Source organism: Rhinichthys klamathensis, unplaced genomic scaffold, assembly GCF_029890125.1.
Source record: "Rhinichthys klamathensis goyatoka isolate OS25496 unplaced genomic scaffold, OSU_Roscu_1.1 h1tg000092l_1, whole genome shotgun sequence".
Classification (NCBI taxonomy): domain Eukaryota; kingdom Metazoa; phylum Chordata; class Actinopteri; order Cypriniformes; family Leuciscidae; genus Rhinichthys; species Rhinichthys klamathensis.
The window spans coordinates 293,432-315,234 of NW_026606631.1; the positions used below are offsets into that span (position 1 = coordinate 293,432).

The 21,803-nt window shown below is 42.8% G+C and overlaps 2 protein-coding genes across 2 annotated transcripts in view; one reads left to right on the top strand and one right to left on the bottom strand.

Moving 5' to 3' along the window:
• Window positions 1–18,578, bottom strand: part of wwp2 (WW domain containing E3 ubiquitin protein ligase 2) — a 99,910-nt gene extending 81,332 nt beyond the window's left edge. The window contains exon 1 of the mRNA XM_056252062.1: window positions 18,567–18,578. The gene's annotated coding sequence lies outside the window, so the exon portion shown is untranslated. The remainder of the gene's footprint in view (window positions 1–18,566) is intronic.
• fbxo2 (F-box protein 2) lies at window positions 11,410–14,477 on the top strand. Its single transcript, XM_056252051.1, is given in 2 exon segments — window positions 11,410–11,755; window positions 14,246–14,477. Coding segments are annotated over 2 exon segments (537 nt in total). The 5' UTR covers window positions 11,410–11,450.
• Window positions 18,579–21,803: the final 3,225 nt, after the last annotated feature.

A 21,803-nucleotide genomic window follows, 5' to 3' on the forward strand; every position in this document is an offset into this window, starting at 1 on the left:
CAGCCACAAACACAGAAACAACGATGGGCTCCAGTACATACTGAGTCTCTGGTTGGGCAGGCGTGATGTTCATAGTCTCTGGCGCAGGATCAGCGGGCTCCGGCGCAGGACCAGCGGGCTCCGGCGCAGGATCAGCGGGCTCCGGCTCGGATTGGCTGGACAGAACCAGCAGTGCAGGCTTGGCTAGGCTGGACGGAACCAGCGGTGAGGGCTTGGCTGGACTGGACGGAATCAGTGGTGCAGGCTTGGCTGGACGGAACCAGTGGTGAGGGCTTGGCTGGACGGAACCAGCGGTGAGGGGTCGGCTGGACAGAACCAGCGGTGCAGGCTTGGCTGGACGTCACCAACCCAGGATCGAAGAGGGGCCAGATAGAGTCGAGAGTGGTGTCGGGACTCCTCTCGACCACCGCCTCTACTGCGGCCTCCACGGGTCCCGCGAAATCTGGCCAGACAGGTTCCCTCAAACGAACGTCCATGGGCAAAAGCTGGGAGATTTTGGCTCTCTTCAGCCAGGATGACAATACTGACCCTATCGTCCATTTTAGGGTGGTCCGGTATTCTGTTACAAGACAGAAGGGACTGACACAAGGATGCAAGTAATATAATGTTTATTGAACAACCAGGTGAAAGTTCGGCAGAGCAGGTGAAGGAATGTGGGTGAGAAGAGATCCAGATGATCAACTACGGATAACACAGTTCGAATACTTGCAGTTGGTGAAGATGAAGACAAACTGGAATTTGTGAAGACTCAGGAGAATGAACTGGTGATTAGGATCAATGTTGTTGACTAGGAGAAATCACACGGAGACTGGATAGCAGATATTGGAGTCCAGGAGGTAAGCACAGCGTTAGCGTCTTGATGCAAACAATACCGGACAAAGAATGAGAGTGAGAGTGAGGTTTATAAGCAGGAGGTGATTGCAGTACTAATGATGTGCAGGTGTGTGATGTGCAGGTGTGTGATCAGTACTCAGGAGAGGGAGTGCGCTGTGATTGTGTGAGGGTGGAGCCTGGCGTGGTTGTGACAGTTATTAAGTGAGGAAGTTTTTTTGCCAATAATTAAAATCTCTGTTTTTTTCATAATTTTAAAGGTATCAAATGCAGGACTAAGATCGAGTAACACCAATAGCGAGATACAACCACGATCGGATGATAAGAGCAAATCATTTGTAACTCAAATGAGAGCGGTCTCAGTACTATGGTACGGTCTAAATCCTGACTGAAAATCCTTGCAGATGCCATTTCTTTCTAAAAAGGAACATAGTTGTGAAGATACTCCCTTTTCAAGTAATTTTGATAGAAAAGGTAGATTCGAGATCGGCCTGTAATTGACTAATTCTCTAGGATCAAGTTGCGTTTTTTTAATAAGAGGTTAAATAACAGCCAGCTTAAAAGTTTTCGGTACATATCCTAATGACAAAGATGAATTAATGGTATTGAGAAGAGGATCTATTACCTCTGGAAGCATCTCTTTCAATAGCTTAGTCGGTATAGGGTCTAACAAATACTGTATGTTGTCGATTTAGATGATTTAACGAGTTTAGACAATTCTTCCTCTCCTATAGCAATGAATGAATAGAATTTTTCCTCAGGGAGACTACAACGCACTGCCGTCTACTGTAGTAGACGGTTGCATAGTTATAATTTTCTCTCTAAGATTATCAGTCTTTTAAGTAAAGAAGTTCATACTGTAAAGTCATTAATGCTGTGCTGTTTGAAAACGTCCGGTGTTGAAGTTTTATTTTTCGTTAATTTAGCTACTGTTTTGAATATATACCTAGGGTTGTGTTTGTTTTCTTCTAGGAGTGTTGAAAAATAAGCAGATCTAGCAGTTTTTAAGGCCTTTCTGTACACAATCATGCTCTCTCTCCACAAAATGCAAAAAACTTCTAATTTTGTTTTCTTCCAGCTACGCTCCATTTTTCTGGCTGCTCTCTTAAGGGCCAGAGTGTGCTCGTTATACCACGGCGTTGGACTATTTTCTTTAATCTTCTTTAAGCGCAATGGAGCATTTGTGTCTAAAGTGCTGGAAAAGAGAGAGTCAATCATTTCTGTTGCAACATTGAGTTCTTCTAAGCTATCTGGGATGCTGACGAAATGAAACTGATTAGGAAGATTATTTATAAAGCAATCTTTAGAGGCAGAAGTGATAGTTCTACCATATTTATAACACAGAGTCGGCTTTGCAGCCTTGGCTAAATTAAGTATACATGAGATTAAATAATGATCTGAGATGTCATCGCTCAGGCTATGGTTTTACCCAAGTTTCTGTCAAACACAGCACATCTATGGTCTGTAATCATATCATTAACAAAAAGTGCTTTTGAAGAAAGGGATCGAATATTCAGCAACCCAAGCTTTATCATTTGTTTATCTGCATTATATTTGTTTTTTTATCTGTTGAACATCAATCAAATTTTTACCCTTAAAAAGTTTTTGGGAGTTTTTTGTATTTCCTAGTTCGGGGAAGGAAGGAAGGAAGGAAATTATTTTATTTGAAACAGGGACAATGCACAATAAACATTAAACTTGTTAAACAAGAGAATATGTCTTGGGCCAGGTTGTAGCAACATTTGCTAATTTGCACCTGTAGTCCCTGGGCAGGTATAACAAATTTAAAATTTAAAATAAAATTGCACATGAGTTTGAAAAGAGTGATGTCCATCATACAGGTATACAGATTAACAATACAGAAACAGGGAGACCATCAGCCTATTTACTCTCGGTTTCACCCCTCCCCAACAAACACATAAACAATATAGCAGCATCTTAAACACATTATAGCACAATTCAACTCTAGACAATCATTCATAGACAACACACACACACTCACACACACACAATCTTAACAATGTGTGCAAACTTGCTTACTTAGCAACCAACTCTTTGACAAGCCAGAAAAAGTGTGAAAATCTGTGCATAAAATATGTTCCGTGGGAAGGGTATTCCACTGTCTCATAGCGATACTTGAGAAAGAGGAGCTCCCAAGTTTAGTTTTACGACGAGGGAGGTTACACTCCCCCCTTGTGAAACTTCTAGTTGTTCGCTCTGTTTTTTCAGAGCATAGTGTGACAAACTTTTTCAGAGGGGGAGCAGTAGCACTATATATGATTTTATGTATCAAAGACACATTCGAGTATTTTTTTAAATTGTCAAGACTAAGCAGCTCATATTTGACCAATATATTACAGTGATGATAATAACAAGTTTTTTTATCATGAATCTTGAGGCAGTCTTTATACAGGGATTCTATGGGTTTAATGACTGTCTTACATGCTTGAGACCAGGATGTAATACAGTACAAGAGGTGGGAAATAATCATTGCATTTAAATATGTACTGGATGCATCAGTGGTGAGAGAATTTCTTATGTATCTATAATTTACTAAGTTAAATTTCAATTTATTGCACATATTTTTAACATGACCTTTAAAACTAAGCGTCGAGTCTAGAGTTACCCCCAGATACTTAAATGCATCTACATGTTTTATATGTTGGCCACTTACTAAAACTTCCGGATAAATATTAAGTTTAGACCGGTTTGTAAAAAACATAGTTACAGTTTTCTCAACATTTAATGTAAGGCATGAGTCATATAACCAGTCACTGACCTTACTCATAACATCTGATAACTTTTTGGCTACTTCTGTTGCACTTCTCCCATGGGTATATAAAACTGTATCATCAGCATACATAACAATGTTTGTACCCTTGCAAATCAAAGGCAGGTCATTAATATATAAGCAAAACAATAGAGGCCCTAAAATTGATCCCTGTGGTACTCCCACAGTGGAGTCAAGAGACGTTGACAAAGTTCCATTTATTTGCACACATTGTTTTCGATTTATTAAATAAGATTTTATCCAATTTTGGACATTTACTGAAATATCGTATTTACCCAACTTGTTTATCAGTACCTCGTGATTCACTGTATCAAAGGCTTTGCGTAAATCTAAGAAGACTGCTCCCACCACTCCTCCTTGATCTAGGCTCATTTTAATTTCCTCAAGGAAGTAACTGTGACGATCTGCGGCTGGAGTGCCCGCGTGAGCCTCTGGGGGGCACTCCTTCCTAGTTTATTGTTTCCATCCTGTTTCACCCTGGACTGATTTTGGTTGATTTCATGCACCTGTGTTTGATTATCTTGTTTAGCGCACCTGTCTTAAGCCTGAGTTTTCCCTTGGTTCAGGGCTCAGTATTGTATGTGTCTCACTGCATCTTAAGCGTTTTCCTAGTTTCTTAGTGTTTCCGAGTATTTTCTAGTTTCACGGTTCCTGGACTCCCTGCCTGTATCTGGTCTTCCCGTTTGCCTTATCCCTGCATTGTTTGATCGCTTATCTGGACTGCTTACCTGGTTTTGACTTCTGCCTGTTCACTCGTACCTGTTTCTGGATTGTCCTCTCAATAAAGCCTGCATTTGGATCACCACTGTCTGTTTCCACCGAGCAGTGCATGACAGAATACTGAGCCACAACTGATCCAGCGGCTGAGAGGAACACGGACCTCGTTATGGATCCCACAGCGCAGATCGTAAGCCTCCGTCAAGGAGAACATCCTCTCAAGGTTTTTGTGACAGATTTTTTGAAGCTCGCTCGTCAGTCCTACTTGAATGATTTCTGTTTGATGATGTTCTTTCGGAGAGGACTGTCTGAACCACTCGGCTCTGCTATACCGTTTCCGAGTTCAAGCTGGACTCTAACCCAATATATTGACCTGGCCTTTTCCATGAGCGGTTCGCTTTTTACTGTGGATTTTTTGGAACTTTTCCTTCACAAAAGACCCGACGATTCGCCATTGTACAAGGTACCCACTGAATCCACGCATCAAGTGTCTCCCGGTGAATCAGCGCTTCACACGTGCTCCGCCGAATTTGCGCTACATGAAAGCCCAGTTGAACCAGCGCTTCGTAAAGGGTCCGCCGTATCCACGCAACATGTGAATCCCGACGTTCTAACACTTCACGTAAGCTCCGTTATATTCCTGCCTCAAGAGTTTTCTACTGAGTCTGAGCACGTGCCAGCCGAATCAAGTGAGTCAAGTGAGTCAAGTACCGCCGGGTCAAGTGCCGCCGAGTCAAGTGAGTCAAGTGCCGCCGAGTCAAGTGCCGCCGAGTCTAGCGAGTCAAGTGAACCGAGTGCCGAGTCAAGTGAACCGAGTGCCGAGTCAAGTGAACCGAGTGCCGAGTCAAGTGAACCGAGTGCCGAGTCAAGTGAACCGAATCCCGAGTCAAGTGCGTCAAGTGCATCGTCTTCTGAGTCTTCCAGTGAGTCAAGTGCATCGTCTTCTGAGTCTTCCAGTGAGTCAAGTGCATCGTCTTCTGAGTCTTCCAGTGAGTCAAGTGCATCGTCTTCTGAGTCAAGTGAGTCAAGTGCCGCCGAATCAAGCGAGTTAAGTGCCGCCGAGTCAAGTGCGTCCAGTGCTGAATCTAGCAAAGTGAGTGATTCAGACCAAGTGATTGAATCAAGCCCAGTGACTCGCCATTGCAGGAGGAGGAGGAGGACTCGTTCGGCTCGTCAGGCTCCGGTGAGTGTATCCAGACGCCTCGCCCTGCCGGCCCCGCCTATGCGCCTCGCCCTGCCGGCCCCGCCTCTGCGCCTCGCCCTGCCGGCCCCGCCTCTGCGCCTCGCCCTGCCGGCCCCGCCTCTGCGCCTCGCCCTGCCTGCGCCCTTCAAGCTCCGGGAGGCCTTTCTTGAACCTGTGAATTTCCCCAAGTATTTTTTGGAGGGGGGCAGTAGGTACTCTGTGAGGGCCATGGAGGTGACGCTGACATGGACCTCATCTGAGTCTGCTCCGCCCTCGTCTCCGTCCGAGTCTGCTCCGTCCTGGTCCCCTTCCAAGTGTGCTCACCCATGGTCTCTTGCCCTGCTCTGGTCTCCAGGCCCCAGGTCTCTCCATGGGCCTGGCCCCCTGCCTCTCCACGGGCCTGGCCCTCCATCCCATCCCCCGTCGACCTCCCTCCGGAGCTCTTAGGAGCGTCTGGAGGCCGCTCCTCAGAGGGGGGGTTATGTGACGATCTGCGGCTGGAGTGCCCGCGTGAGCCTCTGGGGGGCACTCCTTCCTAGTTTATTGTTTCCATCCTGTTTCACCCTGGACTGATTTTGGTTGATTTCATGCACCTGTGTTTGATTATCTTGTTTAGCGCACCTGTCTTAAGCCTGAGTTTTCCCTTGGTTCAGGGCTCAGTATTGTATGTGTCTCACTGCATCTTAAGCGTTTTCCTAGTTTCTTAGTGTTTCCGAGTATTTTCTAGTTTCACGGTTCCTGGACTCCCTGCCTGTATCTGGTCTTCCCGTTTGCCTTATCCCTGCATTGTTTGATCGCTTATCTGGACTGCTTACCTGGTTTTGACTTCTGCCTGTTCACTCGTACCTGTTTCTGGATTGTCCTCTCAATAAAGCCTGCATTTGGATCACCACTGTCTGTTTCCACCGAGCAGTGCATGACAGTAACAGCATGCAGTTTCAGTGGAATGTTTTTTTCTGAAACCAAATTGCATCGGATGTAAAAAGGACCTAGAGTTCAGATGTGCTATTAATTGTTCTGCCACAACCTTTTCGATAACCTTTGACACAGCTGGGAGAATACTGATGGGTCGGTAGTTAGAGACCACTTGGGTATCCCCAGATTTGTGCACAGGGGTGACAATGGCATATTTAAGCACACTGGGAAAGATATTTTCATTAAAAGACTTATTTATAATCATCGCTAGAGGTATCATAATAGATGTCTTGTGCTGTTTTAAAAAAGCTGTATCACAACCATATATGTCTTTAGCTTTACTATTAGATAGAAGTGAGATTACACTTTCCACTTTCTCTGGGATGATTAAAGAGAACTTGAAAGCAGCATCACTACAGGTTAAAGCTTGTGTAATTTGAATTTTTGGGAATCTTAAACTCAATTCTTTTACTGAATTTATAAAATAATCATTAAAACATTCCCCAATAATCCTATCATCATCCTGAATACAACCATCCACCACAAGTTTTAAGTGTTTATTTGCTGATTTTTCCCTTCCTAGTAATTTGTCAATGCTCTTCCATAATTTTTTAGGGTTTCCTTTTGCCTCATTAATAACTTTGAGGAAGAAGTTTGCTCTTGCTTTTCTAAGTTGTTGTGTTACTTTATTTCTTAAACTTTTAAAAATCAGGTGATCAGTATTTAATTTTGTTTTTAAAAACTTTTTCAAAGAAGCATCCCTTTTTTTCATCATTTCCCAGAGATTAGTGTTAAACCAGGGTAGATTATATTTTTTATTTGTTTTCTTGCCCCTTTTCTTGGTGTATTTTAAAATAATGTCTTTAATAGTTGACATTAAATCAGCACTAGCTGGCTCACAGGGCATACTACCAATTTTGTCATACCAGTTTACTTGCTTTATCTCATTTTCAATAAAGGCCATGTCCTTTGGAGCGATAAAGGGCATGGAATTCCCCTTCACCGAATTCAGATTTTTAAAGCGTGTTTTTGACAGTTTCCTGGAGACCAAAGTAAGATTATGATCTGATAGCCCAGTGATAATGTTATAAATCTTTTTAATTCTATCTGGTTTATTTGTAAAAATTAAATCTAAAAGTGTTTGGGAAGATTTTGTTATTCTTGTAGGCTTATGGATTATCTGCATCATCTGAAAAGTTTTGGCAATATCTTTAAGCTTTTTCCTACGCGTTTTGTCTTGCCAATTTAAATTGAAATCACCCATAAGAATAACTTCCATTTTTCCATGTTGTTTAAGTATAACATTTAGACAATCATAAAATTCATTTGTGGCGGTAGGAGGGCGGTAGACTGCAAAGACAGCAAAATACATTTGGGGAGATAATGTAATTTTTACCCCCAAGCATTCCAGATTGTTTTCTGAAAAAACTATTTGCTGACTTTGAATGCTGTCTTTAACATAAATCAGGACTCCACCCCCTTTCCCTTTCCTTCTGTCCCGTCTGTACACATTATACCCTGGAATATTAAAAACAGATAAAGGTGTTGTTGAGGTTAACCAAGTCTCTGTGAGGCATAAGTAGTCGATGTTTGAGTCCGTTAATAAATGTTCAAGTTGTTCGGTCTTTGAAATAAGGCTACGTATGTTCAAGTGGCCACCAAAAATGCCTTTCGGCTTCGTTTTAGCGTCCCACAACACACTCGCATGATTTACAGTCTGAAACAATTTCATCTGCTGCTGTTTAAGGCACGAAGTTATCATCATGTTTGTTGGAGGAATATTACCTCGAGTTCCCGCGTCGGTAAAGGCAGCATGCTTCGCTGGGATGTCAAAATCAGCCGTTTGGTCAATGTCCAAAGATCTCGGTCCAGGATTTGAATGGACATCTCCACACAAAAGGAGGATTGCGCAGAGAACGACGGCTGGGCCTGGCTTTGTTGACATAGATGTAGAATGTCCACCCAGCTCACTTTGTGCACGCCTCGCTCGACCATCATCCAGGATGTTTGAGTATAGGATATACTGGCTCCACGAGACCACCGGCACACCGACAGCGAGTTTTGCAGGTGAGTCCATAAGCACACGTTTAGAGGTAGAGCTCCAGCTCACCCATATCTGTGAGCCCATCAGAAAAAGCAGGTGCATCACCAAAATAACGTGGTGTAAGGACGTATTAATTTTTAACAGAGTTTTTATATCGCCGAGGCGATAAGTTTCATGTCATATTTTATGATAACCTGGCGGTCTCCCAGTATGGTTTAGGAGAGGTAAGACAGCAGTACCTGCCACTCTGCCGCTACCAGCCGCCATCTTTTTTTCAAGGAAAAAAAAAAAACAGACACAGTCTCTATATGATGATATCCAGATGAAAGAGTCTCTTTGTGATGGGATTTATCTGACCTCAGTGACGTGAGACAGTTGGCAGACGGTCAGTTTAGCCAGTCTGTCTGCTTTCTGACCTGAGCCCCAGATTGTCATGTTTGAGCTCTAAGACTATGTGCCATATTACTAGAGAGAAGAGCAGCACCATCCCAGGAGGGATGAATACCATCTCTTTTCAACATGTCAACTTTTCCAATTGTCTATGAATTCTATATCATTTTGCGGACACCACTTAGTCTTCCTCTCATTTCAACCAGATGATCCCACAGTAGCTGCACGGATCTCAAGCTGTCTTGCGGACATCTCGGCATGGATGAAGGAACATTACCTGCAGCTCAACCTGGCAAAGACTGAGCTTCTCATCCTCCCTGCCAATCTGTCTCTACAACACGACTTCACTATCCAGCTAGATTCTTCCTCAATCACCCCATCAAGGTCAGTCAGAAATCTTGGAGTAATATTTGATGACCAGCTGACCTTCACAGACCAAATTACAAAGACAACTCGATCATGCTGGTTTGCACTGCACAACATCAGGAAGATCAGGCCTTTCCTAACTGAGCATGCAACACAACTTCTCGTCCAGGCCCTGGTCATATCTACGCTGGATTACTGCAATGCTCTTCTGGCTGGACTTCCATCATGTTTAACTAAACCTCTACAAATGATCCAGAATGCTGCAGCTCATCTCGTCTTCAACGAGCCCAAAAGAGCCCACGTCACTCCTCTGTTCATCTCTCTGCACTGGCTACCACTCACTGCTCGCATCAAGTTCAAGGCATTGACGCTTGCTTAAAGATCTATCACAGGTTTAGCTCCGTCTTACTTTCACTCGCTCCTACGAGTCTACATCCCTACCAGAAGCCTACGATCAGTCAATGAGCGACGGCTTGTGGTACAATCACAGAGAGCCAAAAAATCACTCTCTAGAACATTCTCATTCACGGTACCATGCTGGTGGAATGATCTGCCCACCCTCATCCGGAATGCAGTATCCCTGACAGCATTCAAAACACAGCTGAAAACTCATCTCTTCCGTGAGCACTTAACCTCATAAAAAAAAAAAAAAAAAAAACTCTTTCCTTTTCCCTTAAAGGGATACTTCAGGATTTAGCATTAAGCTTTGTATCAGTCGAAAACCAGTAGTATTTTCGAATTACCGTGCTTCCCCCCCCTCATATCCCCCTGATATGAGAGAAAAATACATTTTTAGTTTGGAAAAAATCCTCCGATGACGCAAAAATCGTCATTTTGCGTCATCGGAGGATTTTTGTGCCAGAGGCTAAAGACTACAGCCAGTGTTCCGCATGTTTTCACCACGCCCATATGGGGCGGGATCTCACTCACAGAATGTAAAGATAGTGTCAGTCATCTTTCTGTAGAAGCTAAGCTAACAGACTCTTGCCTCTTGGTCTGTGTAGAAAGTTTGTATAGTAGGCTAATCACGATGGCGGAAGGTAGTTTTGAAGTTGACATGGCAGAAGGGGATTTCGAAGATCTGTTGCGAGAATCTGATGCTCGCGGCTACCTGTACGAGCCGCAATACAGCGATAAACAGAGAGCCCGGCCAGACTCGAGCTGGGGCGGACTGGCGGTGTCAGTGCTCTCGCTGTGCGCCTATGGAAACAGATATAGAGTCCTATTGCTGTCGCGAATCTCAGCGATGCCATTTTCTTCTGGACGAGATCGCTGAATCCGCAGAGCTTTGAGTGTAAAAGTGTTAATATTCGTTATTTTTTTAATTAAAAGTTATAACTCACATTGGTTGTGGTTCTTTTTATAAACCTTTAGTGTTACTAGAGTATGGATTAGCCTAGATAATGTATTAGCTTAGAGAAATAGTGATTTCAATTGGAGGAAAACAGTTCATATGCAGAGCTAATAAGCTACTCTGTTGACATGGTCCTGCCTTGCATCATATTTTTAATGTAAAAGTCTAAGTTGTGTTATATACATTAGGCTAGTACATCCCGGCACAACGCAATTTAGCACCATTTCGATGGAAATTTATCAAATAACTCGATGTATCTAACGATGTATCAAAGCAAGCCTAGTTTTATCCATTTTTCGGATTCTGCCGCATGTAACCGGTAGGCGTGGTTTGGGAGTGGCCTCGTAAGGGCAGCAAAGCAAGTGCATTGTCTTTCAGCCACATGAGTAAAAAATACATTTTCTGCCTTTTCTCAGTCTAGAATGCTTCAATTTCAAAAATAATTTCACATTTCTACTATATAAATGACCAATATTAAATACACATTCATCTTCCCAGAGGTGAAGTATCCCTTTAATCCTCCCTTGTTTGGCTTATGCTACTCTGAGAAATGCCTGCACTTTGTATTTTGAGCACTTCTTGCGTTGTTTTTGCCTCTTCACGATCACTCGCTTTAATTTAGTCCTAATTTGTACGTCACTTTGGATAAAAGCGTCTGTCTATATGTATATACTGAATACATATATATATATTTAAACATCATATTTTTGCCAGAGGTTAGAATTTGTTGTAATTATTGTTGTTGTTGTTGTTGTTGGAGGTCTTTTAAAATGTCTTTTTTGCAATAATGCCACATAGCACTGGGATCAACAGAGTGGACAGACTCTCACTTAGTCACTGGAAAAGCAGATTCAACAAAATGTCTGGAAACCTTCTAAAAAATCCTGATGGAGATGATTGTCTGGAACACTGGGAGATAACAGAGAATGGAGGCGACAAGTGGCGGTCCGAGGACATGCCGTGGGACTGTGGACACACTTACAATAATTAATCAATTGACTTGCTGGAAGAGGGTTACGTCCCCGAAAATTTTGATATTGCACAGCCAGCTGTCAGTGTGGAGGACTGGTACTGTGGTCGAACAGATTGTGGGTGCATTTATACACTCACTGTGTCCCTACTTGATGAAAGCCAAGAGGTCATTGATGAATTTAACCCTCTGGGGTCTAAGGTGTTTTTGGGGTCCTTGAGATATTTTGACATGCCCTGACATTTGTGCTTTTTTCAGTTGCTTATAAACATATTAATGGCACAGGTGTAATTACACTCTATTTAGCACAAACAGGGCTACCATAATATGTGAGCAACATGTATGTACATATTTGTATTTTTGAGAAAATATTGTTTATGCATGGTTATTGAAAAAACTAAAAATTAAAGTTTCTGAAATAAGGCCGCAAAACACATATTGATTATTTCTTCACAAGACTTTTGAAAATTGTATCACATAGTCTAGAATATTTGCTCCAAAACTATGTGAGAATCATCCTGACTACTCATTCAAATAAGTCAATAAAGTATTTTACATTTTTAATGACGTGTTTTGTGTCAGAAAGCTTTATGCGAAGGGGCATGATCTCTCATTAATATATATGCATTTCGCACCTGAGAAAGACAAAGACCCTCCCATAATGGCCCTATTAGGTGCTATCAGGCCCTATCATTACGAGGAGCCTTGCACAAAGAATGAGAAGATTTAAAAAAGAATGGCTTTTAGATTGTTTGGATTTATTTACAACACAACATAATCCAAATATACACAACAAAGGACAAAAAAGCACATTAGTAAACACACTGATCTAAAGACAGAGGCTTGAACAGTCACACAACATTGTCCCATTCCTGAAACATAGTACATACCTGTCATTTCCAAGGTGTTTGATTTTTCATTTTACAATGTTTCATGTACAGAGACTGTTGAATGTTGAAGTCAGCAGGACTCATCAGTGGCATCTCGTCCCTGTAAAATAAAATAAAATAAAAAATAAGCACCTTTGAACATGCTGATATCAAGAGAAACTATATGGCTGCACGACTTTGGGCATGCATTGTAGATTTTTTTGGTTAAAATTGCGATTAAATTATATATATATATATATATATATATATATATACACACACACACAGTGCTTAGAGAATAAGTGAACACACCCATGCTAAAGTTGACTACCCTTCACAATATAGACATGGTTTTATTTCAGTTAGCCTAACTGAACATTTATACATAAATAATATATTGTATTTAGACAGTATCACATATTTTACCGGAGGCTGAAATATATTTCACTAAATCATTATATAACCTAAGCAGTTATTTGCAAACAAAATAAATTACGCATAAGGCAGTATTTTAGCATGATAATCAGTGTCATAAACTGTCATGAAAGAGCGCGTACACAGCTTTATCTAACAACTATGTCATTATTAAACAGGCCGCCTCGATTCCCATCATCACACTGCTCTGCACTTCCGTGCTCTACCCCACCAGCCCCCGCCTACATCCATAGGTGGGGTCCAATCACAGCACATACACAATAAGACTAACACAGCTTTATCTAACAACTATGTCTTTATTAAACAGGCCGCCTCGATTCCCATCATCACACTGCTCTGCACTTCCGTGCTCTACCCCACCAGCCCCCGCCTACATCCGTAGGTGGGGTCCAATCACAGCACGTACACAATAAGACTAATTCCACACATAAACTAATCTCAAAACTGAGTGAAATATATGTAGTCTAATATCACATTTAAAAAGTTTACACAAGCGTATAGGCCTACGTATAGAGATATTGTGACTGTGAGGTAATCTTTCCTATGTGAAAAGCTAGCTAAAACTAGGCAAAATATAGTCTGAAAATTCATTTGAGCTCTATAATCAGAAAAGGAATTATATAACACTAAACAACTTACTCCGAGCTTGTATCCTCGGCGGGGTCAATTCGTTCTTCAAAATGCAGCCGTTGGTCGTCCGAGTTTCAAATTCCTCTGAGGAAAAGGTGAATCCTTCCCCGCTGTCCAGATTTATCTGAAGGAGTAGAGTGCCATTCTCAAAACGCGATGAACTATCAGTGAATCTGATGGAGAAACTTCATATTTTTATGCCATTGATTGCTGGGCGTGTGCTATGCATAACGTTAGATCACCTATTTACCATGTGAAAAGCGCTGGGGGCGTGGGGGCCTCAGCTAATTAAAGATAATGAACTGAGAACGAAAAAACTGTACCTCTCCTTGGTTTCAAACGGATTACATAAACTGGAAATATTTCTTTTTTTAATAAATTACTTAAAAATTACTTCTTTAAATTATTTAAAAGAAGAGAATACAAGCTTTAAAAAGACACATGTCTCGTATCTCTGTGACAAGTATTGACTTAGTTACAGTTCATTTTTCGGACGCGTTTCAGAATGGACCTCACTGACAGAGAGAACGCAGAACGCGCAGAGAGAACGCAGAACGCGCATCATGTTTATTTTTCTTTATTTGGCGAAAAGCACAACAAGGTTCCACAAAAAAAATACAAACTTAACAGGATCGAATGATGTATAACACTTATATGTAAGATCAAAATCAACAGAGTAATTTGAGTCTCTTTTGCACTGATAAGGAAAAAAGTGAGCTGGTATCGCCGGCGATACCGCCGACCCCAGAGAGTTAAGCCGAATGAAGTGATCCTTGACCCAGACTGCGACGACTGCTCTTGTAGAAAGGTGAGCCACACATTCACAGACTACAGCCTGGGCCTACGCTTCATCTCTTTTGAACATGGCGGTCAAGACACCAAGTGTTGGCAGGGCTGGTTTGGAGTGAGAGTTAGTGGTAGCTCTGTTAACATAGACCTCCAAACACCAATCAGAAAAAAATTAGGGCTGTCAAACGATTAATCGCGATTAATCGCATCCAAAATAAAAGTTTGTGTTTACATAATATATGTGTGTGTACTGTGTACAATTATTTTGTATATAAATGCACACACATGCATGTGTATTTAAGAAATATTTGCATGTATATACTGTATAAAGACTGAATGTAGCCTATATATAATGTATATTTTATATAAATATAAACATTTTATATATAAATAACATATTTTTCTTAAATATATACGTGTGTGCATTTATATAAAAAATAATTATACACAGTACACACACATATATTATGTAAACACAAACTTTTATTTTGGATGCAATTAATCGTGATTAATCGTTTGACAGCCCTAAAAAAAATATATGATTGATTGCCTAAAAAAAGATTTTCTCGCAACTTTCTTTTATTTTTGCACATGCTGTACTAAGTATAATACTATCTAAGTATAATACCAACAGCTGAAGATTATACATGTAATGCCAAGCATTAAAAAAGCATCTGACTAGATTAGAATTCATTTTACTTAATTTTTTTAGAACTTGTAAAGTAACGTTCTGCTCAACCACTAACTACCTCTATATGCTCCTGCAAGCTAGAGTTATCTTACATTAATAATGCGCTTCTAAGAGTTTCTTTATGCAATTAGCATCTTCTAATGTGGTATAAAATCCAAATAGGTCTAGATCATGATCATGCCACATTAAAAATTATAATAATAAACGAATGACAAAAAAAGTACTACCTTTGACAGCGTCTTATGATTCAGCCTCAATTATCGCCCCTCAAGAACAATTGCAGTGCTTTTACAACAGGAGCTAAACAAGAGCTAAATAAACTTATTGCATCTAAACCAACAACATGTTTATTAGATCCAATACCCACTAAATTACTGAAAGAGTAGTTACTTGTAGCAGAAGAGCCTCTTCTCAATATTATTAACTCGTCTTTATCTCTAGGTCATGTTTCAAGATCGTTCAAGCTGACAGTTATTCAGCCTCTCATAAATAAATTACAATTAGATCCAAATGAATTAGCAAATTACAGACCCATCTCAAATCTTTAATTTATGTCTAAAATACTAAAAAAAAGTTGTGTCCACTCAATTGTGCTCTTTTTTGCATAATAATGATATTTGTGAAAAATTTCAGTCTGGATTAAGGCCTCATCATAGCACAGAAACGTCCCGTGTTACGTATGTAACCCTAGTTCCCTGAAGGAACGAGACGCTGCGTGAAACGCTGCGGGAACGCCTCCTGCGTTGTGCGTCGTGAAGCAAGTATGGAATCAGCCCAACGGCGAGATGGAACGTCACGAGTGACGTCATCGACCAGGAAACTATAAAGCACACCCATGAACACAATGGCGACAGCTTCTGGAAAAAGTCTGAAGCAAGTCGATCAAGGGAATGCCGGGAGTATGGCAACGACACGCAGCGTCTCGTTCCTTCAGGGAACTAGGGTTACATACTTAACCCGGGACGTTCCCTTCCAGGAACGTCGAGCTGCGTGAAACGCTGCGGGAACGCTAATACCCACGTCGCCATAAGAGCAAGTGACCGACTGTGTGAATCAAGGATTAAATTCAGCCGAAAGCACCTGCGCCCCAGGGGTGGAGCTAAGGTCTAGGTCAGCGGTTCCCAAACTTTTTTTCCTGCGCACCCCCTTCTATGTCCCAACCGGGTTGGCGCACCCCCAATCCCCACTTCAAACAAAAAAAATGCAACAAAGCTTTGTTTAATCGCCATATAAAGACTCATGTTTAATCATGCACTAATAACCAGAACACGCATGACAATAACAACATCAACAAAGTTTCAATATAATGCAACAAAGCTACGCACAAGCTTCCACTTTTAACCATTTCACACGTAAGTTTAAAATATTTTAACTGACCCCCCAGCGTGAGTTTTTCAAGGCGACCGTTATTTAGAACTTGTCACTTTAATGTTTCCATGGTGACGCGTCATTCCTTGTCACGTGACACAGCGCAACCACAACACAGCGCTGAATGAATGATGATCTGCTTTTATGTCATTTTTCCTTTTTTATCAAAAATATTCACAAATGTATTAGCTATAGCATGAAACACTGATATTCCGATTGTCAAATATGTGCAAGTGGATGTGTTTTATTGTTCAAACACCTTCATAACGATCGTTAGTTTGTGCCACAGTTCAGAGAATCGGATCTGTTGGATTTAAAAGTGAAAGTAAGAGGCCGGTGAACTGGGAGAAGAATAGGGTAAAATGTGAAGCTCTTGTGTCGTCTTATTATAATGAAAAGGATTAATATTGCCGCTTCCATAGAAATCAGCAAAATCAAAATCATTGTTTTGCTAGTACTTATGTGTATTTAAATGTCTGAAACCTAAAATAAACATTATGTTGTTGAAAACACTCAATGGTTGTGATATATGACAGCACTGGCTCAGCGCCAGCCATCGCGCGAAAGCACATTTGTCACGTTAGCGGCTGCAGTGCAGAGCAGTGCGTAGAAGACAGCAGCTGTTTTCAACGTTTCTATCAAAAACGAATAAATTATAGGGTTTTTTTTAAAATAAAAGCGATTACAAAGGAAATGTTTACTGTTCATGGTTTTTATTTTATTGTATGGAAAAATCCCACTTACAAAACAGACCGCCATTACATTTTTCCTCCTACTTGCTCATCCTCTGCTTAGACACTGGGGACCCCTTCTTAGGGGGTCCAAAACAAACGAACAGCTGTTCTGATTTCCTCCACAGGGCAGCTCTGTGGACGTAGGCGTCTAGAGCCCGAACAGGGCAGAGCAGATTAAGTTTTTCCTGATCAGACGATGTAAAAGGAGGAGGACAGAAGGCCTGCAGAACTATAGGTCTGGCCACATTGGTAGGAACCTTAGGGACATAACCTGGCCTGGGGTGGAGAAAAGCCTTCACCATTCCAGGTGAAAACTCCAAGCACGAGGGAGCAACCGAGAGAGCCTGAATATCTCCGATTCTCTTAAGAGAGGAAATGGCAAGGAGAAAAATAGTCTTCAAAGTAACAAAGTTATCAGCAACTTTTTCAATAGGATCAAAGGGAGCTAGGGAAAGACCTTCTAGGACGAAAGCTAAGTCCCATGCTGGCACCCTCGTGCGGACTACAGGCCTCAGCCTCAAAGTACCACGAAGAAAGCGAGTTATAAATGGGTGTCTCCCCAAAGAGACTCCACTGAAAGGGACATGGTAAGCAGCAAGTGCCGCCACATACATATTAGTGTGGAGGGGGATAGCCCTGAGGAGAAACGCTCCTGCAGGAACTCCAGCACTGCACCCACTGGGCAGTTAACAGGGTCCAACAGGTGTCCTCCACACCAAGAAGTGAAGAGCCTCCACTTCAAGGCGTATAACCTCCTCGTGGAAGGAGCTCTGGAGTGAAGGATGGTCTCAACAACCTCGGTTGAGAGACCAGCCCCTACGAGCTGGGCCCCCTTCAGTGGCCAAGCCCATAGCTTCCACAACTCTGGGCGGGGGTGAAATATCAACCCGCTCGCCTGAGAGAGAAGGTCCCTCCTGATCGGAATCTCCAGAGGAGAGCCGTCTAGAAGAGACACTAGGTCCGCAAACCATGCTCGGGCCGGCCAAAAACGGGGCTACCAATAATAGACTGACCCCGTCCCGGCGAACCCTCTCCAGAACTCCTGGGAGCAGAGCAATCGGGGGAAAGGTGTACAGGCGTGACCTCGGCCCCAGCGGGGCTGGATGACTGAGAGAAAACCACAGTGGACAGTGTGATATCTCCCTGGATGCAAATAGGTCTACCTCGGCACGATCGCACTGCGTCAAAAGGAGCTCCACCACCTCGGGATGGAGTCTCCATTCCCTGGGCCTCGGCCCCTGCCTCAACAGGACGTCCGCTCCCTGATTTAAATACCCCGGGAGATAAATCGCCCTCAATGAGAGAAGCTTCCCCTGGGACCATAGAAGGATCTGGCGAGCCAGATTGTATAACGGCCGAGAGCACAGACCCCCCTGATGGTTTATATAAGAGACCACCGATGTGTTGTCGGACCGGACAAGAACATGATGACCTCTCAGGTCTGGCAGGAAATGTTTCAGAGCCTGAAACACTGCCAACATCTCTAGACAATTTATGTGCCAAAACCGATGATGGTCCTGCCACAGACCCTGGGCTTGGCGACCACTCATGATTAGGGATGGGAATTGATAAGAATTTAACGATTCCGATTCCATTATCGATATTGCTTATCGATTCGATTCCTTGTCGATTCTCTTATCGATTCTCATTGGGTGAGGGAATAAGTACAAATTTGTTTGTTTGTATTAACTTATTGAACTTATAACTTATTTGTTTGTTAATTGTTATTAACTCGCTGACACAGCACAGAGTATTAGGGGTGTGAACCTACACTGGTCTCATGGTTCGGTTCGATTACAATTATCATGTCATCGATTCAGTTCAATTCGATATCTCGATGCATTACATGCACTGCATCCTCAATTTTACTTCAAAAGTGATGTGTGCGTGCGTGCGCGTGTTCACCTGTTCGTGAAGTCGCAGTGACAGAAACAGTGACATAATGACATTCCAGTTTAAGTTTCATGGGACTAAAGTCTGTTCATGCTGTGTGGCCAAATGTTTCTGCATATTTGAGGTCCCCCCCCCCCCCCCCCCCCCCCTTTGACGAAATGGAAATTTTACAGGTGTTGCAAGTGACCATATTGTTATGAGACGCCGTCATACTCTCATTGAGTGTGTGTGCTCGCGTCTCATATAAGTATGTGCGTGGAGAGTTTGTGAGTGCGCGCGCGCGTCTCATATGAGTATGTGCCTGGAGAGTTTCACGCATCTCGTGTGTGTAGAGTTTGCGTGTATGCGTGAGTGACTTTAGGTGTGTCGTTGTGAATTTCATATGTATTTGTTTGAGCATTCAGCAGTATACATGTATGTTTGACTACTTAGTATACGTGTATGCAAGTGTTTCGCTGGGCCCGTCTGGGCCCGTCTGTGCCCCGACACGAAGGCGGGGTTGGCAGAAGGGACCCCTGAGGGTACCGTGAGAGAGCGGGCACCGTCTGAAGCGGTGAACACCTCCCTCTCACGGTGGGGACCACCCTCAGCATCCTGACACCAGTGGCGTCAGGACTTCTTCTTAGACGAAGCCTTCTTAGCCATAATGACTGTCCTCAGATCAGTCTTACCACTAGAAGGCTTCGCCTGAGACTGTCGCGTCTGTTCCCACTGTTTAGAAGGGGGGAGCACGAGACGCGACACTCTGCCTTTGTTGCGCCCTATGTGAGGAGCTTGTCGACGGCTTGGTCTGCCCTCGCCCAGCAGACCCTGAGACATGAATTTTAAGTGGGAGGAATTTTTGAAAAGCTGCAGCTTGTTTTTTTTCTTCCTGAAATTTATCTATGACCTTGTTTACCGAGTCACCAAATAAACCAGACGGAGAAAGTGGAGCATCCAAAAGAAAAGCTTTCTCTTTATCCTTCAAATCAGAAAGATTGAGCCACAAGTGTCTCTCTGCGGCCACCAGGGCTGCCATAGAACGGCCCATTAGTTTAGCCGACTCCCTGGTGGCACGCAGAGATAAATTTGCAGCCTGACGCAGTTCTCGAACCACGTCAGTGCTGACCTCCTCACTCTCACTCATATCTTTTAAAAGATCGGCTTGGTATGCCTGCAATATTGACATCGTGTGCAGACACGCCGAAGCCTGACCAGCCGCCGAATAAGCCTTACCCACCAGAGCCGAAGTATTTCTGAGAGGCTTGGTGGGTAAAGCTGGTGCCTTAAGAGACGTGGAAGACTCAGCAGAAAGATGGCTAGCTAGAGTCTCCTCCGCCTTGGGCATCGCCCCATAACCATATAACTTAGCCCCTGAGATATTAGAATATGTGGATGTCTGGGAACTAAACACACGATAGGAAGCGGGTCTCTTCCACGACCTCGACACCTCGGTGTGGAGGTCGGGAAGAAACGGAAGGCACCGCCGTGGAGGCTGAACGCGGAAAGGCAAAAATCGTTCGTCAAGCTTGCTTTTAGAAACATATTCCTGCCTAACAGCTGGCCACTCAATGCTTAGTTTTGAAACAGCACGAGTGAGCACCTCCATAAGCTCCTCATGTTCAGGGGAATGAGGTGACGAGTCCTCAACATCCCCTGTCTCAATACTGACAACATCCAGCTCCTCAGAACTGGATAGCTTCAGCATTGGTGCCTCAGCCTGGGGGGAAGAAACCGCAATGCGTGCTTCCACACCCGGAACTGAGGCACTGGAACTGGCAGGTAAAGGCTGAGATCCATCACGCCGTTGGGCTAATTCCATACTTGCTTCACGACGCACAACGCAGGAGGCGTTCCCGCAGCGTTTCACGCAGCTCGACGTTCCTGAAAGGGAACTGCGCTTGTTAAAATTTCAAATGACTTACTTCTTGCTTCTGACCAAGGCTGTATCTCAGAACTAGTTTTACTTGATTACTCAACTCTATAGATCATAAAATACTCTTAGATCGACTACAAAATTACACTGGTATTCAGGGACAGGCATTAAGGTGGGTTAGATCGTATCTATCAGACCATTACCATTTTGTCTTTTTAAACGGGGAAAAATCTAAGGTAATGTCAGTAAATTATGGAGGATCTGTGTTAGGCCCTCTTTTATTTTGAATATATATGTTGCCACTTCGTAATGTTATACGAAAACACTGAATTAGTTTTCACTTTTTTGCCGATGATACTCACGACCAGATGAAATCTCTAAATTATCTAAATTGACAGAGTGTGTTAAAGATATAAAATATTGGATGACCTGTAGTTTTCTTTTATTAAATTCAGCTAAGACTGAGGTATTACTTATTGGACCAAAAACCTGTACACAGAATCTGTTCGAATATAATTTGCATTTGGAAGGATGCACCTCCTTCCAAAAGTTACAAAAACGTACCTGCTTCATCCTCTAGAGTTAAAGACCTGGGAGTTATATTAGACATCAATTTGTCTTTCTAGAGAGGGAACGAGTACTGCGTAATATCTTACGCTATGGGGAAAACCTCTTTTCCACGAGATATTGAAGCCAAAAATTATCCTTAATTTTTAATCAATGTAAAACGCTTTGCGGCAGCATGCAGACATAGGCGAGGCAGCTCGCGAGCCTATTGGCTGCCCTGCGGCAAAAGCAGCAGCCTATCGAGAGCGGCTCTGCGTGACGTCATGACCAATGGGGGCACTTCGCGCCCACTTCGTCACGTCCCGCCAGAAAAGGCGTGGTCTCACCCTATAAAAGCAGGTCGATAGGCTGATACAAACTGGTTTTCATCACCGAAGCGAACCAGAGCGTATTATAAGCATGGCAAGATAC